Source organism: Hyaena hyaena, unplaced genomic scaffold (genome assembly GCF_003009895.1).
Source record: "Hyaena hyaena isolate Hyena2069 unplaced genomic scaffold, ASM300989v1 scaffold_570, whole genome shotgun sequence".
In the NCBI taxonomy this organism is placed as follows: Eukaryota; Metazoa; Chordata; class Mammalia; order Carnivora; family Hyaenidae; genus Hyaena; species Hyaena hyaena.
This window is the reverse complement of record NW_024081201.1, coordinates 1,158,077-1,184,413: the sequence shown is the minus strand read 5'-3', so window position 1 is coordinate 1,184,413 and position 26,337 is coordinate 1,158,077. Positions and strand designations below refer to the sequence as shown.

General features: G+C 35.3%; 1 protein-coding gene across 1 annotated transcript in view; it reads right to left on the bottom strand.

Moving 5' to 3' along the window:
- PROS1 (protein S) overlaps positions 1-26,337 on the bottom strand; it is a 77,221-nt gene that overhangs the window by 28,849 nt on the left and 22,035 nt on the right. Inside the window, exons 2-9 of the mRNA XM_039256390.1 lie at positions 24,337-24,494; positions 21,617-21,641; positions 12,149-12,235; positions 9,530-9,652; positions 9,299-9,430; positions 7,131-7,256; positions 4,567-4,688; positions 1,881-1,996 (exon numbers count right to left, since the gene is read on the bottom strand). Coding sequence (XP_039112321.1) covers positions 1,881-1,996; positions 4,567-4,688; positions 7,131-7,256; positions 9,299-9,430; positions 9,530-9,652; positions 12,149-12,235; positions 21,617-21,641; positions 24,337-24,494 — 889 coding nt within the window. The remainder of the gene's footprint in view (positions 1-1,880; positions 1,997-4,566; positions 4,689-7,130; positions 7,257-9,298; positions 9,431-9,529; positions 9,653-12,148; positions 12,236-21,616; positions 21,642-24,336; positions 24,495-26,337) is intronic.

Genomic DNA, 26,337 nt, shown 5'->3' with positions numbered 1-26,337 from the left:
AAGCAACAAAGCACTAGCTATTCATTGTGTTGGTTACCAGGTGGCAGCTTATAAACAATTCATCAAGCTGTACATTTAAGATAGGTGTTTATTTCTGCATATGTATATACATTATACTATAATAAAAAGTTTAAAGTATATAAATAAAGAACAAATAAATACTGGAAAAAATAATAGTTTGGCTTATTTGATTCCATTTTAGAGCCCAAGCTATTGTGAATTGTCAGAAATGCATCCCCCTGACAGTGACTAAACGTATACAATAATTAACCTTTTTCTCTCTCATTCTCATTATTATCTTAGCAAGGAAATGTTGCCTCCAGTCTATGTCACTAGACGATATTATTTGCTGAGATGTTAAAAGGGAAAAAGAAACAAGTTTGGTGGATAAAAGAGTGTTGAAGGAGCACCATCACATTAGTGAATTTTAGAATAATGTTCCTTAATGATACAATTTCTATGAATTTTATTGAATTATTTAATGACTAATCATTCACATATCTAATGAATTAAATTGTACATATGCATGTTTATCTAATTATTTCTATATATGGACTCTATAATCAATCTCAAATACATTCCCTATTATTGCAACACAAATCTAATTTCTTTTTTTCTAGTTTCAATCATGTATGACTCTGAAAAAATTTGACAGCTAAAGAAGAATCATGACTAAATCATAAACAACTATTCTTTCCCTAGAGACAACCTAACTACAGGAATAGCAGATAAGCTACTCAGTCAACTAAAATCATGTGATGTGTTTCTTTAAAATACCACTTAAGCAATCTTATGAATTTTCCTAGGTAATCATGAATATAACTATATTCTAAAGGCTATACATGAAGTGTTTTCTTTAAAAAAATTTTTTTTAAATCTTTATTGATTTTTGATAAATAGACAGATTGCGAGCAGGGGAGGGGTAGAGAAAGAGACACAGAATCTGAAGCAGGCTCCATGCTCTGGGCTGTTACCACAGAGCCTGATGCAGGGCTCAAATTCATGAAACGCAAGTTCATGACCTGAGCTGAAGTCTGAAGCTCAACCAACTGAGCCACCCAGGTGCCCCAAGTACTTTCTTATTACTTAGTTTTTATAACATGTATAAAGAAGAATGAAGGGGTGCCTGGGTGGCTCAGTAGGTTGAAAGTTTGACTTCGGCTCAGGTCATGATCTCACAGTTGTGAGTTTGAGCCCTGCGTCGGGCTCTGTGCTGACAGCTCAGAGCCTGGAGCCTATTCCAGATTGTTTCCCTTTCTTTCTGCTCCTCCCCTTCTTACACTCTGTCTCTCTCTCTGTCTCAAAATAAAATAAAGACATTTAAAAAATTATTTTAGGGGCGCCTGGGTGGCTTAGTCGGTTAAGCGACCGACTTTCGCTTAGGTCATGATCTCGCGGTTCGTGGGTTCGAGCCCCGCGTCGGGCTCTGTGCTGACTGCCAGCTCAGAGCCTGGAGCCAATTTCAGTGTCTGTATCTCCCTCTCTCTCTGACCCTCCCCTGTGCACGCTGTCTCTCTCTCTCTCTCCTAGAAATAAATAAAAAATATTTAAAAAAATTATTTTAGAAAGGAATGAAAATTTCACAAATATATTAAATCTACTTTCTCAACTTCTTAGTAAATATGTATTTACTAGAAAACGAAGAAGGATGGATTAAGGTAAAATGATCATTGGGAAACGTCACCCAAATGATTTTAGCATGAAAATTACATGTGTGAAGAGGTGAATTAACTTTAGGGCTCCCTAAATCATCTGATTGATAATATATCTAAATTATCTAATTGGAAGTGCAATTTCATACATTTCATACCTTTTTGGTCACTTCTTCTCTGTCCTTACTTTTTTACCTCTAAAGATTGTCACTGACATTGGTTCCTCACCTGGTGATTTCCGGCAAACGAAATTTTAAGTATAAAACCACCCCTATGAACTGCTCTGCCAAGTAAAGTAATTCATAATTTTTGTCAAGGTTCAAGGGAAGGCACACTGGAACAGCCTGGAGAAAAAGGAAACAAAACACATAAAATCATGTATAGGTTATTGCTTGCTGTTTGTGTCAGGTAACACATCCTTTCTCTGGTGCCTACTGATCTTGTGAAATGTATTCTTTGGGATACATTAAATAAAGAACACCGTTGGTAATAAGGCAACATCTTTTACTTCCTCATACAGTCCATCAGTAAAACCTCCCAGAACACATATTCTAAAGTCTTGTTCAATGTCTGTGGCTTTAAATTTTCATCCTTAATAATTCGTTTGCAAATCTCTGCCCAAAACACAACCTTTTTCTTCCAGTAGCAACGTGTATCCCTTTAATTAACTATAGTTCTGATGTCTTGAAGAATTACATTGAGAAAAAAAATTGGAGTCAGAAATCATGGAGAATTAATATACCAATAAGCAGCACCCCATACACACACTCATTCATTTACTAAGAAGAAATTTCTGAGCAAAAATGTACTATCTAGACAGTGAAGCTTCAGTAGGGAAGTTGAAGGAAATCATTTTAGAAAGGCTCCATTTCTTCTGTTTTCTTGCTGGGCCCTATTTATTCATGTTCTATATTTCACTTTCTATCTATGTAAAAACCAAAGAAGCCATATTCCCACCCCAGGGGGAAACAAGGACGTTAATAATTTTCTGAGTTTTGTCCCAGGGCCCCCAAACACTTGATAACATCGAAGAAGAACCAGATCAGCCAACATGTTCCAGGACATTAGCCTCAAAAAAACCTCGGCTGATGCTGGCATCAACACCCCCTACCTTCTATGATTTATAAAATAACAACTATTATTCAACTACCACTTGTCTTTGATTGGACCCTCCTTAGATTCCTGAAGGAACATGTATCCCGGACCCCTTTCCAATATAAGCCCTAGCCTTAAACAATGAAGGGACTCATTCTCTTTTCCTTTCCGTGTCCTTCAGACACTCGGTCTGCCATACTCTGTTATTCATGCTATTTAATAAACTCTGCTTTCACTTTCTCTGGTTTGCATTTGATTTCTATCCTTTGCAAAGCTAAGGGACCTCTTGGATGGCCCTGTGGGGACTCCTTCCCAACCTGGGTTCTCAATGAGAATACTAGAAAACCTAGATGGTATAAATATAAATTAAGAGATCATGTTAGTCTCCAAGGAATTTACAAAAAAAGTGATTCGGAGTCATTAAATTTAATTTCATTTTTTTTCCTAAGAGTAACACTAAACATAAAAATGGAAAGATTTTGGGGCGCCTCAGTGGCTTAGTCGGTTAAGTGTCCGTCTTCGGCTCAGGTCATGATCTCGTGGCTTGTGCACTGGAGCCCTGCATCAGGCTCTGTGCTGACAGCTCAGTGCCTCAGATTCTGTGTCTCCCTCTCTCTGTGCCCCTCCCCTGCTTATGATTTGTCTCTGTCTCTCAAAAGTAAATAAACATTAAAAAAATAAAATGGAAATAATTTAGGGATAGATTTTCGGGCATACATATAGAGGTATTCAGGGGCAACTGTGTACATGGCACAGAAACAACATCTCATTTCCTCTTAGGACTTTAATAAATCTATTCTAAAGAAGACGGTGATGTGTAACTACTACAAATACTACAATAGTAAAAGTAAATTACAAAGTAGCCATTCACGCAGCATGGAATTCCATTAAATAAAATCAAAGTTACTACAGAGATATAGTATTATCTCACCTTATCTTTCTTTACCAAGAAGGTAGCATATATTGAATGTTACATTTTTGGACATAGTTTTGTCTTGGTAACAGATACAATGGTTTGTGTATACACACGATTAAATCACTATTTAGGTAGTTTTTGTTTTGTCTTGGGGTTTTTTTGTTTGTTTGTTTGTTTTTTCACTGTCTGCTTCATGATCATATAACATTTTACCTTCACTTATGAAACGAAATGCAGGAGTTGGACCAAGAATCACTAACACATGATCTTTAGTTAGGGGGAAAAAAGCTTCAGATGTTGACCTGCTTATTTCAGTGAAGGAAAAGCTACCCCCAACATTCAATTCCTGGGTCAATAATGAATTAAATCCAAGTAACTAAAAGCAAGTAACAAAATCAACCTCTCTGAATTTTGATATCCTTAAACCTCACTAAATCCTATCCTGACAGTTATTTCCACCGGAGATTTTATGAGGACTCTTGCAAGTACCAACATGACGAGGTGTGATCAAACTCGTCAAGAATGGGATAAAGAAAAGTACGCATGGGAAAATGTTTCTGATAAGGGTTCCATATAAGATTTTTTCCTCACAAAGAGAAATATGAACCTCAGCTTGTCTTAATATTTTGAATAAACATACACATTGTATTTTGTAAATGTATAGGCAGTACAGATGAGCACTCTCTGAGCCTTTTTTTTAAAACCTAGTCACTAATTATCCCAAATATTTATGGTTTACATGACCAAAACTAGTAAACAGGCTGTGACTCAGAGCCTGCTATACATACAGCAATTATTATTGAACATCTGTATTTTCCTGACTTACCTCAGTTATATGGAAATAAGTACCCAGCTCTCTCATTTTAGAAAAGAGATAAGAAGTTGAATGTTGCAAAATATTACCTCACAACTCTTGTGATCTTGGGCAAGTTTGAATCCTTTCTTCCCATCACAATAACAAGAATAACCTCCAGGGAAATTGACACATAGTTGAGCACACATGTTTTCAGAGCATTCATCCACATCTGGGGTCAAAGAAAACATAAATCTTAATACCTTCTAAATGTTCAATCCAAGAGGAGTATTCTGATTTTAGTGTAAGATAATCAATGATAATAGATTCTTAGTAAAAGAAATTTCTGTGACCGGAAATCACATTTCAACACTTGGCAGAACTTTAAATGAGTTACAAGTGTAATGCCTATCGATTTATACACCTAAAGCAACAAATGTCATGTATAACTTTTAGCAATAAATAATTAATAACTATACTAATTTTCCAGTTTTTGAATTTGAAGGAAAAAAGGCTAAGAGTCTCAAGATAACTATCATTTCTGACTAAATAAGTTCCACTGAGACTGCTTCACAATTCTTTGCTTCGAAGAAAAGAAAGGGAAGGGTAAGGAAGGGAGAGAGGAGGAAGAGGGAGGAGGAGATAATGAAGAGAGGGGAAGGGGAAAAAAGATCCCTTTTAACTGAAGATTAATATAATCTGGTATTAAATAATTTCAAGAACATTTGATTTTTCATAAGGCATTTAAGGATGTATCTTTATTTCTTACAATTAAAAAAGAAAAACAACTTCATGGTACTGTAATCTCCCATATTGTGAAATCTTTGATATACCCCTGTCCTCACTCCATATTTTGAGAAAATCATTCTTGAAAAGTTGTAATAATACAACTTCAGCTAAAATTCATTTCAGAGCTATATAAGATCCCTGATATTTTCAATGAATGCACCCTGCAATCTTTGAAAATCCCCAAGTACATAAATGCATATAATCATGGCATGTAAATTCCCCCAAAAATGTCTCAAAATGCAACTCCAAAATTAGTGATCCCTCAGCATTAAAATTAATGGCATATAATTAGGCATGCCTGGGTGGCTCAGTCAGTTAAGCATCCGACTTCGGCTCTGGTCATTATCTCACAGTTCATTTTGACAGCTCAGAATCCGGAGCCTGCTTCGGAATTTGTGTGTCCCTCTCTCTCTCTCTGCCTCTTCCCTGCTTGTGCTCTCTCTTTTTCTCTCTCTCAAAAATAAATAAACATTAAAATAAAAAGAAATCATTGCCTAATCCAAAATAATAAACAATTTTCAAGAAAACAAATGACATATAAAGTAATATGAATATTGTACATATGTACCACACATACATCTTATTTTTAAAAATATGTCATTCTTGAATAAAACTATAATATACATAATGAAGTTGGCTAATAATAAAACCGAATATTATCACAGTAATTTCTCTCTGGAGTTGTGGGAGAATAGAGATGGTACGTGAAGGGGATAATTTTTGATGAGTGCATGGGAAGTAAAACATCAAAATATCAAGAGAAGCACATATATTTGAAAAAAAAACTATTCTGAAATTACTATTGATTTAGGCAAATTAATAGAGACAGAAAGTAGATTAAAGGTTATCTCCCAAAAAGTAGATAGAGACAAAAAGTAGATTAGAGTTTAGGAGAGGGGGGAGGGTAAACTTATTGCTTAATGGTTACAGAGTTCTGTTTGGGATGATGAAAAGTTTTGGAAACAGATAGCTTTGATGACTCCATAACCACTGGTTATGGCTAATGCCACTGAATTGTACCCTTAAAAATGGTTAAAAGGGTACCTTATAACATATATATACACTTATATATCTATATATATATATAGATATCTCCACAATGAAAAATCACTATCAATTTGATTAGTTTTAATTATGATATTAAATTTATTTTGAAATTTTACAAAATGTAAAGGAGGATATGAGTCTATTTGAATATATCCATGATAAAAAAATCACCCTAATACTTCTAAGGTCCCTGGGGCGCACCTCACAGCGCACCTTCAGCCAAATGAAGTAATGAGTCCAAAGGGCTCTCCCAAATGCACAGGTGCTGACAGTACTAATCAATACTTCTCAAATTTCAAGAGCTCAGTTATCATTTAATTATGATGAGATTTTTCTTTTACATGTATTTAATTGTAACAGAATGATGTCATTTCCTACTTGAGAATAGATGATATAATGGTACATGCACAGAAAATCATCCAAAAGCTTGGCATAAACCTGAAGGTTTCTAACCATCCACGTAAAACCCATGTGATTTTTAAACTTGTCTTTTGTTTATGTCTTTCCTTGCAGGTTGAAATTCTTTTTATCTTTGAATACTATTTAAATGATGTGAACGTGTTTTTATTTTGCTTTTATCATCCATGGGAGGTTTCCCATTCATACACAGCTTCAAGGGCAAACAGACTACACAACAGCAAACCTAAAGGTCATGTGTCTTATGTACTGTTATTCTGAAAGGAAGCCAATGACTACCCAACCAACCAGGTTATATCATGGAGCCTGCCATCTTAGAACATCTGACTGCTGAGTTCAAGCAGAACCAGTGCTTCTAATATGAAAGGAGGACTCAAACCCACCCTCTGCACCATCAATGATGATACCAACACAACTCTACCTTCACAAGACTTTAATGTGGGGTTATATCTGTAGCCTTCGGCACATTCACATTCAAAGTCTCCCGGGATGTTCCTGCACACAGCTGTGCCACAAATGTCTGGCTTCACAGAGCATTCGTCCACATCTATAAATGAAACCAATAGATTAAAAAAAAATTTCCCCATACCAGAGGATACTAGCAAAGAATGTTTAATTTGTGCTTCCTGGATCTAGTTTAATGTATGTAATGAGAATAGAGAGTGGTCTGGGAATAACAAAATTTTAAATCTGTCATCATGTTTTAGTTTACTAAATATGATTTCTTCATACAGACATGCAGGGAATTTGACTGATGTTTGCTATGTTCTTTATAGTTAAGTAAAATAAGGAGAGGGCTTTAGTTCTTTTCTTATGTATCAGGTTACATTACATGAATAAACGGGAGAAAAGATTCACCATATTCTTAATATATATCCCTAAATACATGTTTCTGAAATATGTTCTTAAAAGTAGACTCACTCTATATTAGCAAAATTATAAAAAATAAAAACAAAGGGGCTCACCAGTCATGTTTTCCTTTGGAAATAGACACTAGCTAAATGTGCATATTCTTACTGTTGGCTACAGTATCCAAGAGTGATTCAAATGTAAAATGGGATTGAGTAAGGTCTCTAAGTATTTATAAAATTACAGAACAAATTTTAGTGCTAAATTAATATCCAGAAATTTCAGATGCATTTACTGTATTACATGGTAGAGTAGGAAATAAAGTATTGATTGCAGTTAGTCACTAGATAAAAGCATCTATGAGAAAAACAAAACAGGAGATAGAAATAGTTCAATGGAGATGTAATTATTTTAGTGAACTTTTCTCATCTGTACTCTCTGGAGACAGACAAGTTCAGAACAGGAAATATATTTTCTACTCTAAAAAATTTAATTTTTTCCACAGACTAAATAACCAAAATTTCAGATAATACTCCAGTTAAAAAAAAAGGAAGCACAGAAATAATTGTATCAATTCCTGTGGTAAGAGAATTTTTCTGTATCATTACTGTATCAATGTCAATAGTATAGTTGTGATACTGTACTATAGTTTTGTAGAAAGTTACTATTAATGGAAATTCAGCAAAGAGTATATGGGATCCCTTTTTATAATTTCTTACAACTGTAAGTGTCTAAAATTACATTGAATAAAATATTCATTTTTTAAAAAAGAGCTATCAGATTCATATATTTAAAAGAAAGTGGGGGTATCTGGGTGGCTCAGTGGGGTTGAGCGACCGACTTTGGCTCAGGTCATGATCTCAGGGTTTGTGAGTTTGAGTCCTACATCGGGCTCTGTGCTGACAACTAGCTCAGAGCCTGGAGCCTGTTTCAGATTCTGTGTGTGTCTCTCTCTCTGCCCCTCCCCTGCTCGTGCTCTGTCTCTCTCTCAAAAATAAATAAATGTTAAAAATAAAATAAAATAAAATAGTAAAGTAAAAACATGTGACTAAAATTATTTGGTTTCAGGCATATTGCAGAGAATTGCATAAACTATATGAGTCCAAGTTATAGCACATTGATTTTATTACTCTACACTGACATCTAATGTCTGATGAAAAGTTTCATTCTTGCATCTGTAGACAATTACTGGCAACTTGATCTCAAGCATATCCACATTGTGGTAAAGGCCCTATTGTAATAGTTATATACATATTCTTCTTTCACCTAGTTCACAGATAAAGACTATGTAAATCAGAGTGCCTGATTGGCTCAGTCGGTTAAGCATTTGACTTGAGCTCACGTCATGATCTTAACTGTCCTGGGGTTCAAGCCCCGCACTGGGCTCTGTGCTTGGAGCCTGCTTTGGATTCCATGTCTCCCTCTCTCTCTATTCCTCCCCCACCTCACGCTCTTTCTCCCTCTCTCTCAAAAAATAAACATTAAAAAAACCAGACTAACAAGAAAAAAAAACACAGTAAGAAAACAATAAAATACTCACTAAATAATAAAATACAATAAGAAAGCAATGAAAAATTCTATAAATAACAAAATGCAAGTATAAACATTAACCTAAAAGTCAGTCACCTCAAGGCTTCAAGGTGGATGATAATGTGTATTTATTAGAAGTGCTTATAACCAGAGAGTTCCTCGCATTTTCTGGGGGAAATTCCTGTAGCTGAACTATGCTCTCACACTTACCTTTACAGTCCTTCTTATTTGAAAGCATAACAAAACCACTTTTACAGGAACAGTGGTAACTTCCAGGTGTATTATCACACATCTGGCTGCAACCTCCATTCACATTTGAGGGATCTTTGCATTCATTTATGTCTAAGAAGGGAAAAATCGATTATTTTCAAAGCGGTGAAGCCTTTGGAGAATTTCCCAGGAGGCCAATCCGGATGAGCCATGTGGGTTTACTATACATACCATATTCACACTTGTCTCCTTGCCAACCTGATTTACAAATGCAAGTGAATGTAGCTTGGCCATCTTTGCAGCTCATATATCCATCTTCATTGCATGGTAGAGGACTACACTGGTCGGGAATGGCTGAAGGAGATAGACAACTATTTAATTTTTACCATGTACCATGGTAAAAAAGAATTATATGCCCTATAATAGAAATACTGTGCACAAAGCCTGTAAGCAATACAAAAAAATTAGAACCCCTTCCTTCAAATAATTCTTTCTCATAGAAAAATGAATCCATATTTTTTCTTCTATGATTGTTTGCCTTGTTTTCCAAACTCCACATATGAATGAATTCACATGGTACCTGTCTTTCTCTGACTGACCTATCTCTCTCACTAATACTCTTTAGCTCCATCCATGTTGCTGCAAATGGCTCCATTCTTTCTTTATTAAAAAGAGAGGCAAACCAAGAAGCCGACTTGTGACTATGAAGAGGCTGATGGTTGCCAGAGGGGAGATGGGTGGGGGGATGGGTTGAAAGGGTGATGGGGATTGGAGTTACAATTGTGATGAGAGCCTGGTGTTGTGTGTAGGTATTAAGTCACTAGATTGTACACCTAAAACTAATATTGCCTTAATGTTGGCTAACTGAAATTTAAATAAAACATATACAGAAAAAGGGGGGAAAAGAAAGAAAACACATACCTTCCTGGAAAAAAAAAAAAACAGTAAGTCCACTAAACAAACCTTTATAATTATTTTGCAAAAGGAGACTACTTCTTTATTTGCAAATATACACAGACTTTACAACTCTAATTTGATATTTTTTTCATATAAATTACTCTATTTGATCCTTAAAACAATTCAGTGAGCTGGGCAGAACAAATAAAACTACATAGTATCAATATAAAATGAATTTGGGACTTCCAATTTGGCTAAGAAGAAGTAACATGGAATAGATTTATCTTCCTGCTCAAAATACATAAAGCAGCGGTTTCCAGACCACTGGACACAGGTAGCAGAGTACTGGCGATGCCCAGGGGAAGGCCATTTTCTTCATATGTTATAGCACTTTATCACCATCTTAAATGATATGCCCATTTGCTTCTTTACTTATTTGTGGTCTCTGTCCCTTCACTGGACACAGCAATGGTCCCTTGGTTCCTGTACATTTCCACATCTCTTTCTCAAGCCTTCCTAGTTAACTCTGCAAGTTCCTTCCATCCTTTTAACACATTTCCCTTTGCTTAAGTTAGCCTAAGGAATTTTTTGTTACTTGCAAAAAAAAAAAAAAAGAAAAGAAAAAAGTTTTAAACCAAACCAAAACCTAACTATCAAATATTTCAACAAACGTCCTCATAAAATCAAGGTTTTTGAAAAGTAGTAATAAAATAGGTATTAGTTAAAATGACAGAAAAAAGCTAATCAGCGGGGCGCCTGGGTGGCTTAGTTGGTTAAGTGTCCGACTTTCGCTTAGGTCATGATCTCGCGGTTCATGGGTTCGAGCCCCGCGTCGGGCTCTGTGCTGACTGCCAGCTCAGAGCCTGGAGCCTGTTTCAGAGTCTGTGACTCCCTCTCTCTCTGACCCTCCCCTGCTCACGCTGTCTCTCTCTCTCTCTCTCTCTCTCTCTCCTAGAAATAAAGAAAACATTAAAAAAAATTATTTTTAAAAAAAGAAAGAAAAAAGCTAATCAGCAAATTATCAAATTATTTTCATATAGTTTGGTGAATTAAAAATAAATAAAGTAGGGGCACCTAGATGGTTCAGTCGATTTACCGCCCAACTTAGGCTCAGGTCATAATCTCCCAGTACATGAGTTTGAGCCTCACATCAGCTCCACACTATCAGCTTGGAGCCTGACTGAGATTCTCCTTCTCTGCCCTCCCCCACTAGCGCTTTCTCTCTCTCTCTTTCTCTGCCCCTCCCCCACTCACTTTCTTAAAAATTTTTAAAATAAAGTATGAATTAAATATGTATGTTCAGCACACTGTTTTACCTGTGTAATTAAAACCAACTTAAAATTGGAGAAAATGCAGATAAATGAATATTTGGATAATGCCAATGCTATATGTATAATGTTCACTAGATAAACCTCCCAATTTACACCTTGCAATTTCACCTTTGTCTCTTTGCCTCTCAGTTAGAAAAATGGGTAATTAGAGACAAATAATCTACCAGAATTATCACTAGGCCCTATGTGAACTTTAGAGGAAGAAGGATAATTTGATATTCAAACAGTTTTCACATTTATGTTACTGATGCCAAAAGTTAGAATAAACATGGCTCCACTTTGACCTATCAATCAACTGTAACATTTGGTCATACTACATGATTAAGCAACACCATCCAAAATAAGGCTGTCGGGAATAAAATTCTGAAGTCAATAACCGAAAGCTTAGTACACAAGGAACACTGTTCAATTTAAACCTTAGGTGGAACATTTATTTTGAGTAAAAAAGCAACATTTGCATTTGAAAAAACATTCTTTCAAATGATGTTAAGAATATCTCCTTGCTGGGCAAACAACTCTTCTCGAGCTCTTTAAACATCAGTTATATTTACATGGTGTACTTTACTCGCATATTTTTATTTTGTTTTGTTTTGTCACTTAAATGGATGATAGAGATGTTTACCATTGACACAGCTCCTCAGATCAGGGTAGGCTTCAGTTGACTGACGTAAAGCAGTGAACAATCCAGCTCGGAAAGAGCCAAGACAATCTGTAAATACAAATGTAATCTTAGGGTAGATACATTTACTTCATCTGAAATCACAGTGGAGGTAGAAATTATCCAAAGTGATTGAATATTTACATTCCTATAGATTTACATGATTCAGCATTCAAAATGACAACCCTAAATGTTTCCATCCACCTTTTTGAAAAATTAAAAATCTAGAAGCAAGATGACAATACATACAGAATAATGAAAGGTTTAGGGAAGCTTCTTTTTGGAGAAGAACCATAAAACAAAAAGTGAAAACGATCTTAGATTAACAGAAAACTTTATTCGCAAATAAATCTATGTTCTTAATTCTGCTGCAGAGACCTAAAGTTATCCTCATATCTGTACACCAGAGCCTGATTTAAAAGGGTCTATAATTAAATCAATAGATTAACTTAGTGTTTCTTGTCTTTGTAGGCAACTTCTAAATCTCCCAGTGTTGCACAGAAATTAATATAATATTTGTATAACACTTCAGTATTACAAAGTAGGTTTACTTCATTCATTTATTCATTTATTCTTCACTACAACTCTGGGAAATTAGAGCAATCTGGCAGCAATAACAGGTGAAATAACAGATAAAATACATACTTAAAGTGTTTATATACTTGATATTAACTAGGAGTCATTTAGTGTCAACAATGTAACATTTCTTAATAGTCACTGAAGACAACATGATATATATGTATGTATATCACTTCATTGTACAGCTAATCACTCCTTACTAAAAAAGTGGTATTTTGATTCTCTTTTGCTGAGTAACAACCCCCAAAATTAGAAGCTTAAATAACTACTCCATTTTAAATTAAATTTTAGGTCAAATACTTAGAAAGGGTTTGGTTGGGCTGTTTGTCCCTGTTGCTCATAGTCAGCCAGGTGGCTTAGATTGGAAGATCTACCTCCTAGATGTCTTTTCACTCACATGGCTGACAGCTCGGGCTCCTTGGCATTTCTTTCTATCCATGTGTTGTGTTTCAGGGCTTCTTACTGTAGTTGCGTTTCTCTTAGCATGCTGGTCCTAAAGTGGTACTTCTTTCGTGGTAGCTAACTTCCAAGAGGAAGAAAGCAGAAACTGCCAGGCCAATGAAAGAGGCATTTTGTCACCTCTGCCACTGTCTACTGACAGTGTCAGTAGCAATCCCAGGGTCCATCCAAATTAGGGGGGAAAGGGGCACTATATTCTTATCATCACTTCATGCTGTTGCATAGAAGTTACTGGTTCTAATTTATTGTTAAACATTACTCCATGGCAAGCAACCACCATTTTTATAATCCTGTCACCAATAAAAGCTCTTCAGATTGCCCCCAACTTCCCACCTCCACAAGGTGCACTGTGGTGGACATCTTCATGTGTGTCTCATTAGTACATGTATAAGAAATAGATACCTGGGGGTTTCCAGAATTGTGGGATCATTAGATAGGCAGGTACTTTGTGACTCTCTAGAAGTGCACTCCCACCAGAGAGCATAAGAATTTCTATATCTTGGCTGTCTAATTTTTGCCATAGTAAGTAATAAAGCGATATCTCATATTGTTTTTCTGATTTCTAGTGAGATGCAGCATACCTTTATGTCATTAAACATTTTCTGAGGGGCACCAGGGTGGCTCAGTCAGTTAAGCATCCAGCTTCGGCTCAGGTCATGATCTCACAGTTTGTGGGTTTGAGCCCTGCTCTATGCTGACAGCTCAGAGTCTGCGGCCTGCTTCAGATTCTGTCTCCCTCTCTCTCTGCCACTTCCCCACTCATTCCCTCTCTCTCTCTCTCTCTCTCAAAAATAAACATTCAAAAATTAAAAAAAAAAACAATTTTTGAGTTTCTTCCTCTGAAAATTTTCTTTATTACTTATTAACCATTTTTCTACTGGCAGTTATTTATTGTTCACAAGGGTTTGCAGAAATTTAAACATTAATAAATATCATCTCTCATTCTGTTATCTGTCTCTGAAACGTTTATGTCTCTTTTAAAAGAAGTTATTAATTTTGTTGTAATCAAATTTACCCAGTATTTTGCTTTATGGTTTGTGCATTTGCAGGTTTTTTTCCATGCTGTTGATTACAAAGATATTATAAAGATATTCTACTGTACTATTTCTTTAATTTCATGACTTTCCTTTAACATTTTTGTCTTTATTCCATCTAGAATAAACCATTACATTTAGGAACCCAGATTTATATTTCTGATTAGAGTTAGCCAATCTCCCCCACACCATCTTCTCAACAACACATAGTGATTTGTGGTGTCATCTTTATCAGATATTAGGTTGGCATATATACATGGGTCTCTCTCTGAACTCTCTAGGTTCATTAGTCTACATATTCTGACAATATTATTTGGTTTTCTTTCTATAGCTTTGAATTAATATTTGATGAGACACTTCCTCCTTTTAGATTTTTAAAGGTTTATTTAGACATAGGTGAACTTTTATTCCTTGATTTAAATGCTAAAGTGAACTTACTGAATTTAAAAAAGAAATCCATCTGAAATCTAAATGAAATTGCTTTGAATATATAGATAATTTGCAGTGAACTGATCTCCCTATAGTATCACTCAATTCAAGATCATGAAATGTCTTTCCATGATTTCAGTTCATCCTCTAAATCTTTAAGTTTTAAAATTTTTCTATAGACATCTTATGGAATTTGCAGCTATAGCAAAAGGTATCATCTTTTCATTTTCTACTGGACTACTGTTTGTGTAAGAACTGCTACTGATTTTTATGTTAGTCTTAGAGTGATCTAAAAATCTCTTATATGTTCTAAATTATTGTCTATGGACCTTTTTTACCTCTAGATATATCGTTGTATCAGTTATAATTAATGATAGGCATATATTTTGCCCATGAGCTATACAATTTCTATTTCTTTTTCTTTCCTTATTGCACTGGCTATAACTTTCAGTGCTTCTCTTCTTGTCCTAGTAACAGACTATATCTAAAGTTGATCTAATAAGTGTAATGTTTACTACAGACTTTGGTTTTTCCCTTCCTTTCTTCTTCCTTTTTTTCTTCTTTTTCTTTCTTTCCTTCTTTTTTTCTCTCCTGTTGTATGTAAATCATTAAAGTGACCATACATGCCAATTTTCCCAGAACAGTCCCAGTACTGGGTAGCACTAGTCCTGGACAAAAGTATCAAAATTTGTAAATTATATAGTTATTCTGTATAACCTTTACCAAGTTCAGAAAGTTCCCTTAAAATTATAGTTTGCAAAAATGTTTTACAATTAAGTGCTGAACTTTATCAACTGCTTTTTCTGTATGAACTGAAGTAATAATATACTATTTACATGGATAATTACATTGATAGATTTTCTGATGTTAAACCACTCTTGAATTTCTGGAATAAACCTAATTTATTATGATCTAATTTCAGATTAGATTTGATATCATTTTATTTATAATTAATTTATAATTGAAGAGGAATTTTATTTTTATATTCTTGTGTTGTTTTTACCTGATTTTAATTTTTTTAATTTGTATTTATTTTTGAGAGAGAGACAGAGCATGAGCAGGAGAGGAGCAGAGAGAGAGAGGAAGACATGGAATCTGAACCAGGCTCCAGGCTCCCAGCTGTCAGCACACAGCACAATGTGGGGCTTGAACCCACAAACTGCAAGATCATCACCTGAACCAAAGTCAGATGCTTAACCCAGTGAGCCATCCAGGTGCTCCTTACTTGACTTTGGAATCAAGATTACACCTGCCTTTCTGAATAAGCTCACAGCATAGAATCTTATTCTCTTTTCTAAGACAATTTTATAAGGGAAAATTTAACACCTTTTTTTTTTTTTTAAATGTTTTATTTATTTCTAGGAGAGAGAGAGAGACAGCGTGAGCAGGGGAGGGTCAGAGAGAGAGGGAGTCACAGACTGAAACAGGCTCCAGGCTCTGAGCCGGCAGTCAGCACAGAGCCCGACGCGGGGCTCGAACCCATGAACCGCGAGATCATGACCTAAGTGAAAGTCTGACGCTTAACCGACTAAGCCACCCAGGCGCCCCAACACCTTTTTTTTTTTAATTTGGAAAAAGTCATCTCTAAAACATCTAGACTTGGGAGATCTGGAAGAGGGCTTTGGTTGAGGTTTTACTTGTTTACTACTTATTTATAACCAAGTTATCTATTTCTTTGTGTAAAATTATAGATGTTTTCTACTTTTCTAGGAATGTAACCATTTTATCAAGTTCTCAAATATATTTTGGTATAGATGTTTGTATTATTTTGTGATTATTATTTTATGATTATCTTTATTTTGCCATCATAAATTCAATCTATGTTGGACTTCTAGTACTTCTTTTTGTCCTATATTTTCTGTTTTGGCATTCACTCTTTCCCTCTTTCTCTTTTTCCTTAATTATTCTTACTAAAGATCAGGCTAACTTACGAACCTTCTCACAGAATAAGATTTTGCTTTTGTGAATCTTCTCTTTTGTTTTGTTTTCCTTTTAACTTCTTTTTATGTCTATTTTTGTTATTATTTTTTGCTACTCAGGGTCTGTTGTATATTGCTTTTAAGAATTTTCTTGATTTGTATGTTTAGGTCACTTTGTAAATCCTTTTTACAGTGAAATGCATTTTTTCACTGCTCCTTCAGAGGTCAGCACCCCCGTCCCCTATACACATACACACACACACACACACACACACACACACACACCATAAAACCAGACTTCAGCTTACCCATGGATTCCTCACATTTCTCGTTGTTTTTCATTTTATATTGTTATCATTAGGGCCTGGAATGCCAATGTTTCTCTTGAGATGATTTTGAGAGATGGAATCAGCAGTTTGGACTAGTTTGCCAACTTGGCAAGAACTAATAATTAAAACTTATTTCTAATGTTTACATTTAGGCTCAGAATTAGCATTTTTCCAAACAAGTTTCTCTCCCATTAATAAAATCATCCACTCTATCAGGTGATATTTTAAAGGTTCATATAAATGGTAGAGATGTTTATTTTATTTCCTAAGGAAAGAACACAACTTAAAAACTCATGTTTGTATAATGAAACCCAGAGTATTTCTGACCAAATTCCATGTTTCCAATACAGTTAATAGGATAGGATAAAGGGAAGTGCTTTCAGAACCTCTGAATCTCTAGATCTAAGCACTGCCAATTGTGTTACTATTAGTGGTCTAACTTCTCAGGTGTCCTTATCCGGCTGCAAGGAGCTTTCTGAATGAGTTTTGGTAATAGTAAAGTTATGTCAACTTTACCAAGGACAGGATTATAAAGGGTTTTTTTTTTTTTTTTTTGTCTTTTGTTGTTTTGTTTTTTCCAATGAGGGCCATTGGTCTATAGAATACACATATCAAATGACAGAAAAGTTTTAAGTTAGGTGGAACATTTCTGTTTTCAACAGTGGAATTCATTGCATATGCCTATATATATATATGTAAAGACCAAAATATAAAATATGAATCAAAAAATAAAACATGATAAAAAGTATATATTTGTTTATATTATGAGTTAGTTAAATCATAATACTTTACATTTGAAGAAAGTTTCATGCAGTAAAAAACCTATCTACATACACATACTTACTTTTTATTCCCAATAGGTACAAAGTTAGAAAATATAATTATGGTACACATTTAAATGTAGACCCTGAAAAGCTAAATAATTTGCTTAGCCTGACACAGAAGAAATTTTTAGACCTGGGAGTACAGCCCACATCTTGTGTTTTGTTTTGTTTTTCTTTGTTTGCGCTTGGTTTTTCTACCATGCTGCCAAATAAGATAAGCAAAGAGAAGAAAAAGTTGAGTTGAGCCAGAAAAGAGGAAGTTGAGAAACATAAAAGGAGAAAAAAATCAAAGTATTTTATTAAAGGCACTTCCCCAAAATACATGATATTGTTTTAAAATGTTATTTATCTTCATCCACATATACTCTGATCAAATGTCTGTGCTTCTAGAGTGCTGATGTCTACAGAAACACAGTTTCATTACAAAAACCTAAGAAACAAGAATTAATACTATATTTTTAATGCAAGTTTTTAAGTTTTAATAGTCAAATATAATCTTTTTTTTAAAATAAGGTATTTAAATTCCTTCCTAAAATTGAGTAGCTGAAACAGCCTTGATATTCTATTTTTTCTCCACTTTAACAGTATAAACACTTAGTTTTATTCTAGAAAGTGAGAAGTCATGTGTAACTTTACAAAAGAAGAGAACTTTTTCATGGATATGTATCTATTCCCCATTGCTCTTTTAAGATATGGCAGCTAAAGGTTTTAGAGATTCTTGCTGCATTTTCGTATCTATCAACATGAATAATATTACTAGAAAATTTTTATAGTGTCCCCTTTCCCAATTTGAAGGAAGCCCTTTAAGTTTGTTATCAGCAGCTAGAAATGGGAAGGGAAAAAGAAAATGGGAATAGAGGGGAAGTCAGGGAAGAAAACTAAAGAGGACTAGCATAACATAGTCTTCTGTGAGCTTTCAGAACATCATCTCATGTTACTTCTTGCTAGAAACATGTTGGTAAATTGCTGTTATCCATTTGACAAATGAGAACACTCGGCTCATAGAGGTTAAATAATTTTAAGTTCTTGCAGTAGATAAGTATTGAATTAGAAATTATAAAAATAAATTGTAATAAGTCAGCTGGAAAACACCCAGCAGCCCGGTCATGCCATGAAGTTCTCAAAAGAGATACCACTGAACGGATGTCTTGCAGCTGTTACCACAGGGAAAATCAGGAGTATACTGCAATGGTGTCTCCTTGGCTCAGGATATGCCACATAAGTAAGATTCAGACCATGATGGATACAAAACATGTAAAAGTAACCACGTCAGAAATTATGAAAAAGGGCACGTGGTTCTAAAAGGGTGTTCTACCCAGTAGTCTAGGGCTCTTTTCTTGCTATTTGTCCTGAAGGGTAAATATAAGAACATACCATCATTTTGGTGTAAAGCTTCCTAAGAAAAGGGGAAAGGTATAAATATTCCCCCCATCTAAAGATGGTTTCTGAAACTTCTGCATGGGAATTCAGAAACAAAACAAAAGAAAACAAAAAGTAAAGCCCTAAACTATAATAAAACCTTCAAACATCAAGAGGAATGCATTTAATAGAGTTACGTGCAGTATTATATTAATAACTTTAAGCTGCATCATTATTAATGTGTATATGATCACATTTCTGCTATTCTTTTTCCAAGGAAGATTTACTTTTCATTTCTGAACCCTCAAATTGGCTTGGATAAGAGCTGAGTGGAAAGAGGCACAAATGGTGAATATTCTGAGCCTAAAAGAGGAGAAAGAGCATGCCTGTGTAGGATGGACCTACAGAGAATTCCATCAGAAAAAGGGGATTTTTGCAGATTTGCAAATTATAGTCCACTTTTATTGTTTGGAAATATTGACAACTTTCCCAAGTAGTATTAATATATTTCAACATTTGCTTAAAGCAAACTGGAGCCTTATTATCTTTCATTTCTATTGAGTTGGAATCATCTAATCTATTTGGGTGTAGAAATACCACCTCCCTCCTTGAGAATACAGAATGATATCCAAAAGCAAAACATGGGTAGGGATATTTCAGGGAATGGTGAAATGGTGTTGCCAAGAGAGACGTTGGTAATGATTTTTGTAACTATTTAAATTATGATGATTTCTGTTATAAGCTCTGGAGAGCACAGAGATCTTTCCTTTCATTAAAAGATAACTGATAAGCTCCAGTTATAAAGTAAACAAGTCCTTATAATGTAGAAGATGGTGACTATAGTTAATAATATTTAAAAGTTTCTAAGAAGCACTCTCCACAATAGCTAAAACATGGAAAGAGCCTAAGTGTCCATCATCGGACGAATGGATCAAAAAGATGTGGTTTATCTATACCATGGAATACTACATGGCAATGAGAAACAATGAAATCTGGCCATGTGTAGCTACATGGATGGACCTTGAGGGTGTTATGCTGAGCGAAATAAGTCAGGCAGAGAAGGACAAATATCATATGTTTGCACGTATAGGAGGATTAGGAGGAACTTAACTGAGGAACAAGGGGGAGAAGAAGGGGGAAATGGTGGGGGAAAGAGAGAGAGGCAAACCATGAGAGACTCTTGAATGCTGACAAAAACTGAGGACTGATGGATGTGGGGAGAAGGGGGGATGGGCATGGAGGAAGGCACTTGTGGGGATGAGCACTGGGTGTTATGTGGAAACTAATTTGACAATAAACTATTTGTAAAATAAATAAATAAATAAAAAATAAATAAATAAATACATAAAAGTTGCTAAGAAAGTGGATCATAAAAGTTCTCATCACAAGGAAAAAATTATGTATGCTGATGGATGTTAACTAGACTTACTGGGTGATCATTTTGCAATATACATACACATATTAAATATTATGTTATGTACCTGAAATTAATCCAATGTTATATGTTAGTTATGTATCAATTTAAAAAATTTTTTAATGTTTTATTTATTTCTGAGAGAGAGAGACAGCGTGAGCAGGGGAGGTCAGAGACAGAGGGAGACACAGAATCTGAAACAGGCTCCAGGCCTTGAGCTAGCTGTCAGCACAAAGCCCAACTGGGGCTCAAACCCACGAATCCCAAAATCATGACCTGAGACGAAGTCGGACGCCCAACCGACTGAGCCACCCAGGCTCAGGGTGGCTAGGTGGCTCAGTCAGTTAAATGTCAGACTTCAACTCAGGTGATGATCTAGGGTTCCATGAATTTGAGCCCTGCATCAGGCTCTGTGTTGACAGCTCAGAGTTTGGAGCCTGCATCAGATTCCGTGTCTCGTTCTCTCTCTGCCCTTCCCCTGCTCACTCTCTCTCTCTCAAAATAAATAAACATTAAAAAATTCTTAAAAAATAATCCATGAAAATTCACATGCTTATAAAGAATGTCCTGATATGTAATATAATTTACCAATAGCCCATAGATCTTTATGAGAAAGACATAAGAACGAAAAAGGCTAAAAGTCAAAATGCCACATGGTAATTAAAGGGCCATTTCAAATTTGTCTACATGTCTCTAAATAAAAGGACAGTAAAACTGCATATAAAATGAGAAGGCAAGGCAAATTAAATTATATTGGATGGGAGGTGCCTGGGTGGCTCAGTCGGTTGAGTATCTGACTTCAGTTCAGGTCACGATCTCACGGTTTGTGGGTTCAAGCCCCACAGTGGGCTCTGTGCTGACAGCTAGCTCAGAGCCTGGAGCCTGCTTTGGATTCTGTGTCTCCCTCTCTCTCTGACCCTCCCCTGCTCATGCTGTCTCTCTCTCTCTGTCAGAAATAAATAAAAACATTAAAATTTTTTTTAATAAATTATATTGGATGGAATATATGGATGGAAAATTGGACTTAATCAAATCTAACATCCCTTACATTTCTAAGATTATATGATTAAGATTCTTTGAACTTACCTAAGTATTTTGGATAAAAATAATCCTAGAAAGAAAGAGAAAAATATATATTAGCAAGGTTAAATTTCACTATGTAGTTAAAACTCAATTTTATAATGTGTCTTACAGTAACGATGCCAATATATTACACATAACTATCATTTCCATGTTACATTTTTGCGATAGTAAAATATAACAAGAGTAGATAACCAGTAACATTAAGTCAATAAGATGCTTAGCTTAAATCAATATTGATCAATAAAATCATGTCACAAAAGCTTCTAATCTGAAAACAAGTTCTGTTGAGGATGTTAAATATAATATATGTTCTCTATTTGTAACTCCTTTAATTTTCCCATAATGATAAGATACCCTGTAGACACATTTCATGTCATGCTGATGACACACACCAAATTTAATGCTGAATAACAGTGACACAATTTGAAGTGAATTAAAGTGAACACTTAGCATCTTATGTACATGTAATGCCTTACTTACAAATTGGTTAGGTACCAAAAATTTGTCTGTAAATCAGTAATTTGGACTAAGGAATGTACTTTACCAAAGGGAGGAAACTGTTAAAAATGATTTCTGAAGGTAACGTTCCTAGGCTGGTTCCCCAAAGCCATCTTAAGCCATACTATATCTAAGGTGTAACATTAGTAACACAAGAACACCTCACAATAAACTAGTGTTTCAACAGAAAAACATACTCTAGTAAGGAATATACCTCATCCAGTATGGAGTCAAAGTCTTCGCTCTTGCCTCCTTTCATATGTTAATCTACACAACACTTACCTACTAGTTTATAAGGATGGGATCTCCCACCAAATAATTCCAACAGTGCTATTTTCCTCAGAACAAAAGCCAAGAGGACAAGCAACAATGAACAGGTTCAAAGAGAGATGATGTGAGGGGAAAGGAAAATGTTAGCGACAGTGAGGAGGTGAGCAATAGCGTGGGTACTGAGAGTGTGGATTAGGGTATTACAGCGTGGACAGGGAGAGGCCAGGGCAGGATAGAAAATGAGAAACAGTCACAAATGTTTTTGCCTTTCTTTTCATTTCTCCCATTTCTTCTTTGTTCTCTCTGTCATCTTTCACGTTCGTATATGTGACCAGAAAGTGGAGGAGAGGAAGCGCATAAATGAGTTTCCCTTCTCCACTACCTTCCATCCTCTTCACTACGGTCTTCTACCTACTCTCCATTTGCTATTCAGAGGCTAAGCAACAAGAACATATCTGTGGTGTTAGAAATATGTACTCAAGTATTTATGGGCAAGGTAATAATAAGGTATCTCAGGGATGCAGACGTGCCTTAAGTAACCCAGCAAAACAAAACAAAAATTAGACTGGGTGAGGCAGAAAATAGGCAAAATAAGAATGGCTGATTGTTGATAATTGTTGAAGTCTAGGGAGTATTACAGTAAAGCATATAAATATATACTATAGTATTAAGTTTCTATAATAAATAATATTATATTATAAATATTATATATATACACACCCCATACATTAAGAGTACTTGTCTGCCATATTGTGTGAAATAAAATATTTTTGCCCTGTCAACTGCTTACCCACCAAAAGCAGCAAAACTGAGAGAAACATGTTGACTTAATCCTGGAGAATATTTAAAAACGATCCTTTGGATATCTTGGAAAAATTTTTCATTGAGCCTACTAGAGTATGTGGAGGTAAAAGGATTAAAGAGGAACTCTGGGGAACACAAGCTGTACTGTTGTGGACAAGTTCTCTAACATAGACAAATGTTCCTGCTCATTATCTCTCATCTAGTCTCAAGGTCCTGGGAGCCACTGCCAAGTTGAAAGAGGTACTTTGTATATGTTTTCTTCCTCATTTCCTTTTGGTTACATAGTTCATCTCAGGAAAAATATCTGAGGTAACACTGAGTTATCAGATGTGAATTCTCAAGGTCATCCTCATCCTAATTTTTAGAGGCACTGTTTATAATCCCGTTTTCCACAGGCATATTAGAAAACACTCTACCCTAGGGAAATTGGGGGACTAAAGATAAGGTCTGGGGTCCCCTATTTCTGTATGATATTTGGTGGTCTTTATGATTAAATTATTCTAGACTAACTTGGAAAAATGTATACACTAAATATATACATTCTAACCCCAGGAATTACTGAGCATATTAGATGGGCTCAGGAAACTTCCCAAGGCTTTATGTTAAAGATTATACTCAGGGAATACAGTACTGTCAGTAATTCTTCAGTAAGCATTTACTGAGTACCTATTATGTACCAAGCTTTGGATTAGAGGGCCTTGTTTTCTAAAGACTGGTAAGAAATTCCAATGGAGAGATTTAATGAAGTATAGTGATAATGAAGTCATCCCCCCTCACACATACTCACATACTCACATACACATACTCACATACCTGAGACACCTTCCTCCCTGTCTACCAATACTACCAAATTCTGGTTGGGAGAAAGTATTTATAAACCATGAGGTCAAAACCATTGCCAATATTGAAGTCAAAGTAAATTATAGTTTGGTCAGAGCACATTGCTTTGACAACATTATCTCCCTAACAAAGCCCACTTTCCTTGGAAGATACTTCCTTCTGAGAAGCTTCAGTGGGTACATGTGGAAGGCAATATACACAACCATTAACTTTAAAAAGGAACGCAAGGGAGCACATATTTAAGTTGGAAATGTTCAGTCTTCCACTGTATGTCTAGGTATGCTAACTTATTTGCTTTCATGAATTCTTACCGTTTCAGGGTAATTTTCAAAGATCTCCCTGGCTTCTTCCTTATTGCACAGTTCTTCAATGCATTCTCTTTCCAGATTACCCTTTTTGGTTTCTTCAAACAAAGAATTTGCTCGGCGTTTCCTAATCAGGACTTGTGAAGCATGCTGCTTTGACAAAACTGAAGGAAAAAATAAATTTTGAGGTAAGTCTTTCACTTCTTCACTTAAAGTGTTAAGACATTATTTTATTAAACAATGAGAATTAAAATCATTGTTAATGGCATAACATTTAAAATCAGTATAGGTAAACTGAGAAGAAAAAAACGCAGATACATAGCACTTTGGCTAACAATTCAAAGAGCAGGTTTGGTGTGCAAGCTGTAGCACTTGTAGAATGATCTACACAAATCATTCAAGTTCACACCCAAGGTCAAGCATTTCAGACAATATTTAATGTTTACTTTATTATGACTATACTGGGAAAAGCATCATGCTGAAATGCCTATATCAAAAGTTACAGCCACACATCTTTAAAGCTGGAGTAACAAACTTTCTCAATTTTAATGGAAAACCACATGATCTCTATAACAGATAGAAAAACGCAGGAGTACAGTCTAACTTGCTTTGAAAGAAACCTGAAGGGCTAAAACATTTGATTTATTCATACAAAGGAAAATAGAAATCTTTGAAGCAAGGAAGACCTGATACAAAGCACAAAATACAGAAGGCAAAGAGAAAAATTTGTTAATATTGACTATACAACAAATTTTAAACAACTGAACAACAACAACAAAAATAACAAAACAAAATTCAAGATCAAGTGACAGATTGGACGAACATATTTCATGATATAGAATGGAAAAAATTGCACCCAGAATATATAAACAACTTTTGCAAACTAAAACAATAGCAACAGCAGTAAGACAATGAATAAGAATGTGGGTGCAAGCTTAATAACAAAATAATATAAAGGAAATATAAAGAAAACACTATAATCAAAATCATATAAACATCACTAGAGGAAAAGGAAAATGGCCAATAAACATATGAAAAGATGTTTATTACAAATTTTTAAACTAAATTTTGCCCGGGGCGCCTGGGTGACTGAGTCGGTTAAGCATCAGACTTTGGCTCAGGTCATGATCTCACAGTTCGTGAGTTTGAGCCCCACATCAGGCTCTGTGCTGACTGCCAGCTCAGAGCCTGAAGCCTGCATCAGATTCTGTGTCTCCCTCTTTCTCTGACCCTCCCCTGCTCGCACTGTCTCTCTCAGAAATAAAGCATTAAAAACAATTTAAAAAAAACAAATTTTGCCCATTAGATTTGCACAAACTTAAAAAAGACTGATAATATCAGGTATTGGTGAGGGTAAGGGGGAATAAGTATTCATGTACATCAGTGGTGGGAATATATACAGGTAAGCATTATTTTAAGGTAATCTGGTAGTAGCTGAAAATTTAAAGAACACACACTCTTCAACTCAACAAATCTGCTTCTAACGATGTCCTACAGATATGCACATGGGCTGGAAAAGGTATATACAGAATGTTTATTGAAAATCTGTATGTAACATCAAAAATCAGAAACAACCTAAATAACTCTCAGGAACTATAATACATCTGTACTGTGGAATAATATGTTGTTATCATTGATAAAGAAGATAATCTTACCTTGAAAATCTGCAAGATATGCTATTAAATTAAAAATGAAGGGACACCTGGGTGGCTCAGTCGGTTAAGCGTCCAACTTCGGCTCAGGTCATGATCTCACCGTTCTTGAGTTTAAGCCCCATGTTGGGCTTTGTGCTGACAGCTTGGAGCCTAGAGCCTGCTTTGGATTCTGTGTCTCCCTCTCTCTCTGCCCCTCCTCTGTTCATGCTCTGTCTCTGTCTCTCTGTCTCTCTCTCTTAAAAACTAATAAACATTACAAAATTTTTAAACAATGAAAATTGTCTGGGGCGCCTGGATGAATCAATTGGTTAAGTGTCCAACTTCAGCTCAGGTCATGACCTCCCGATTTGTG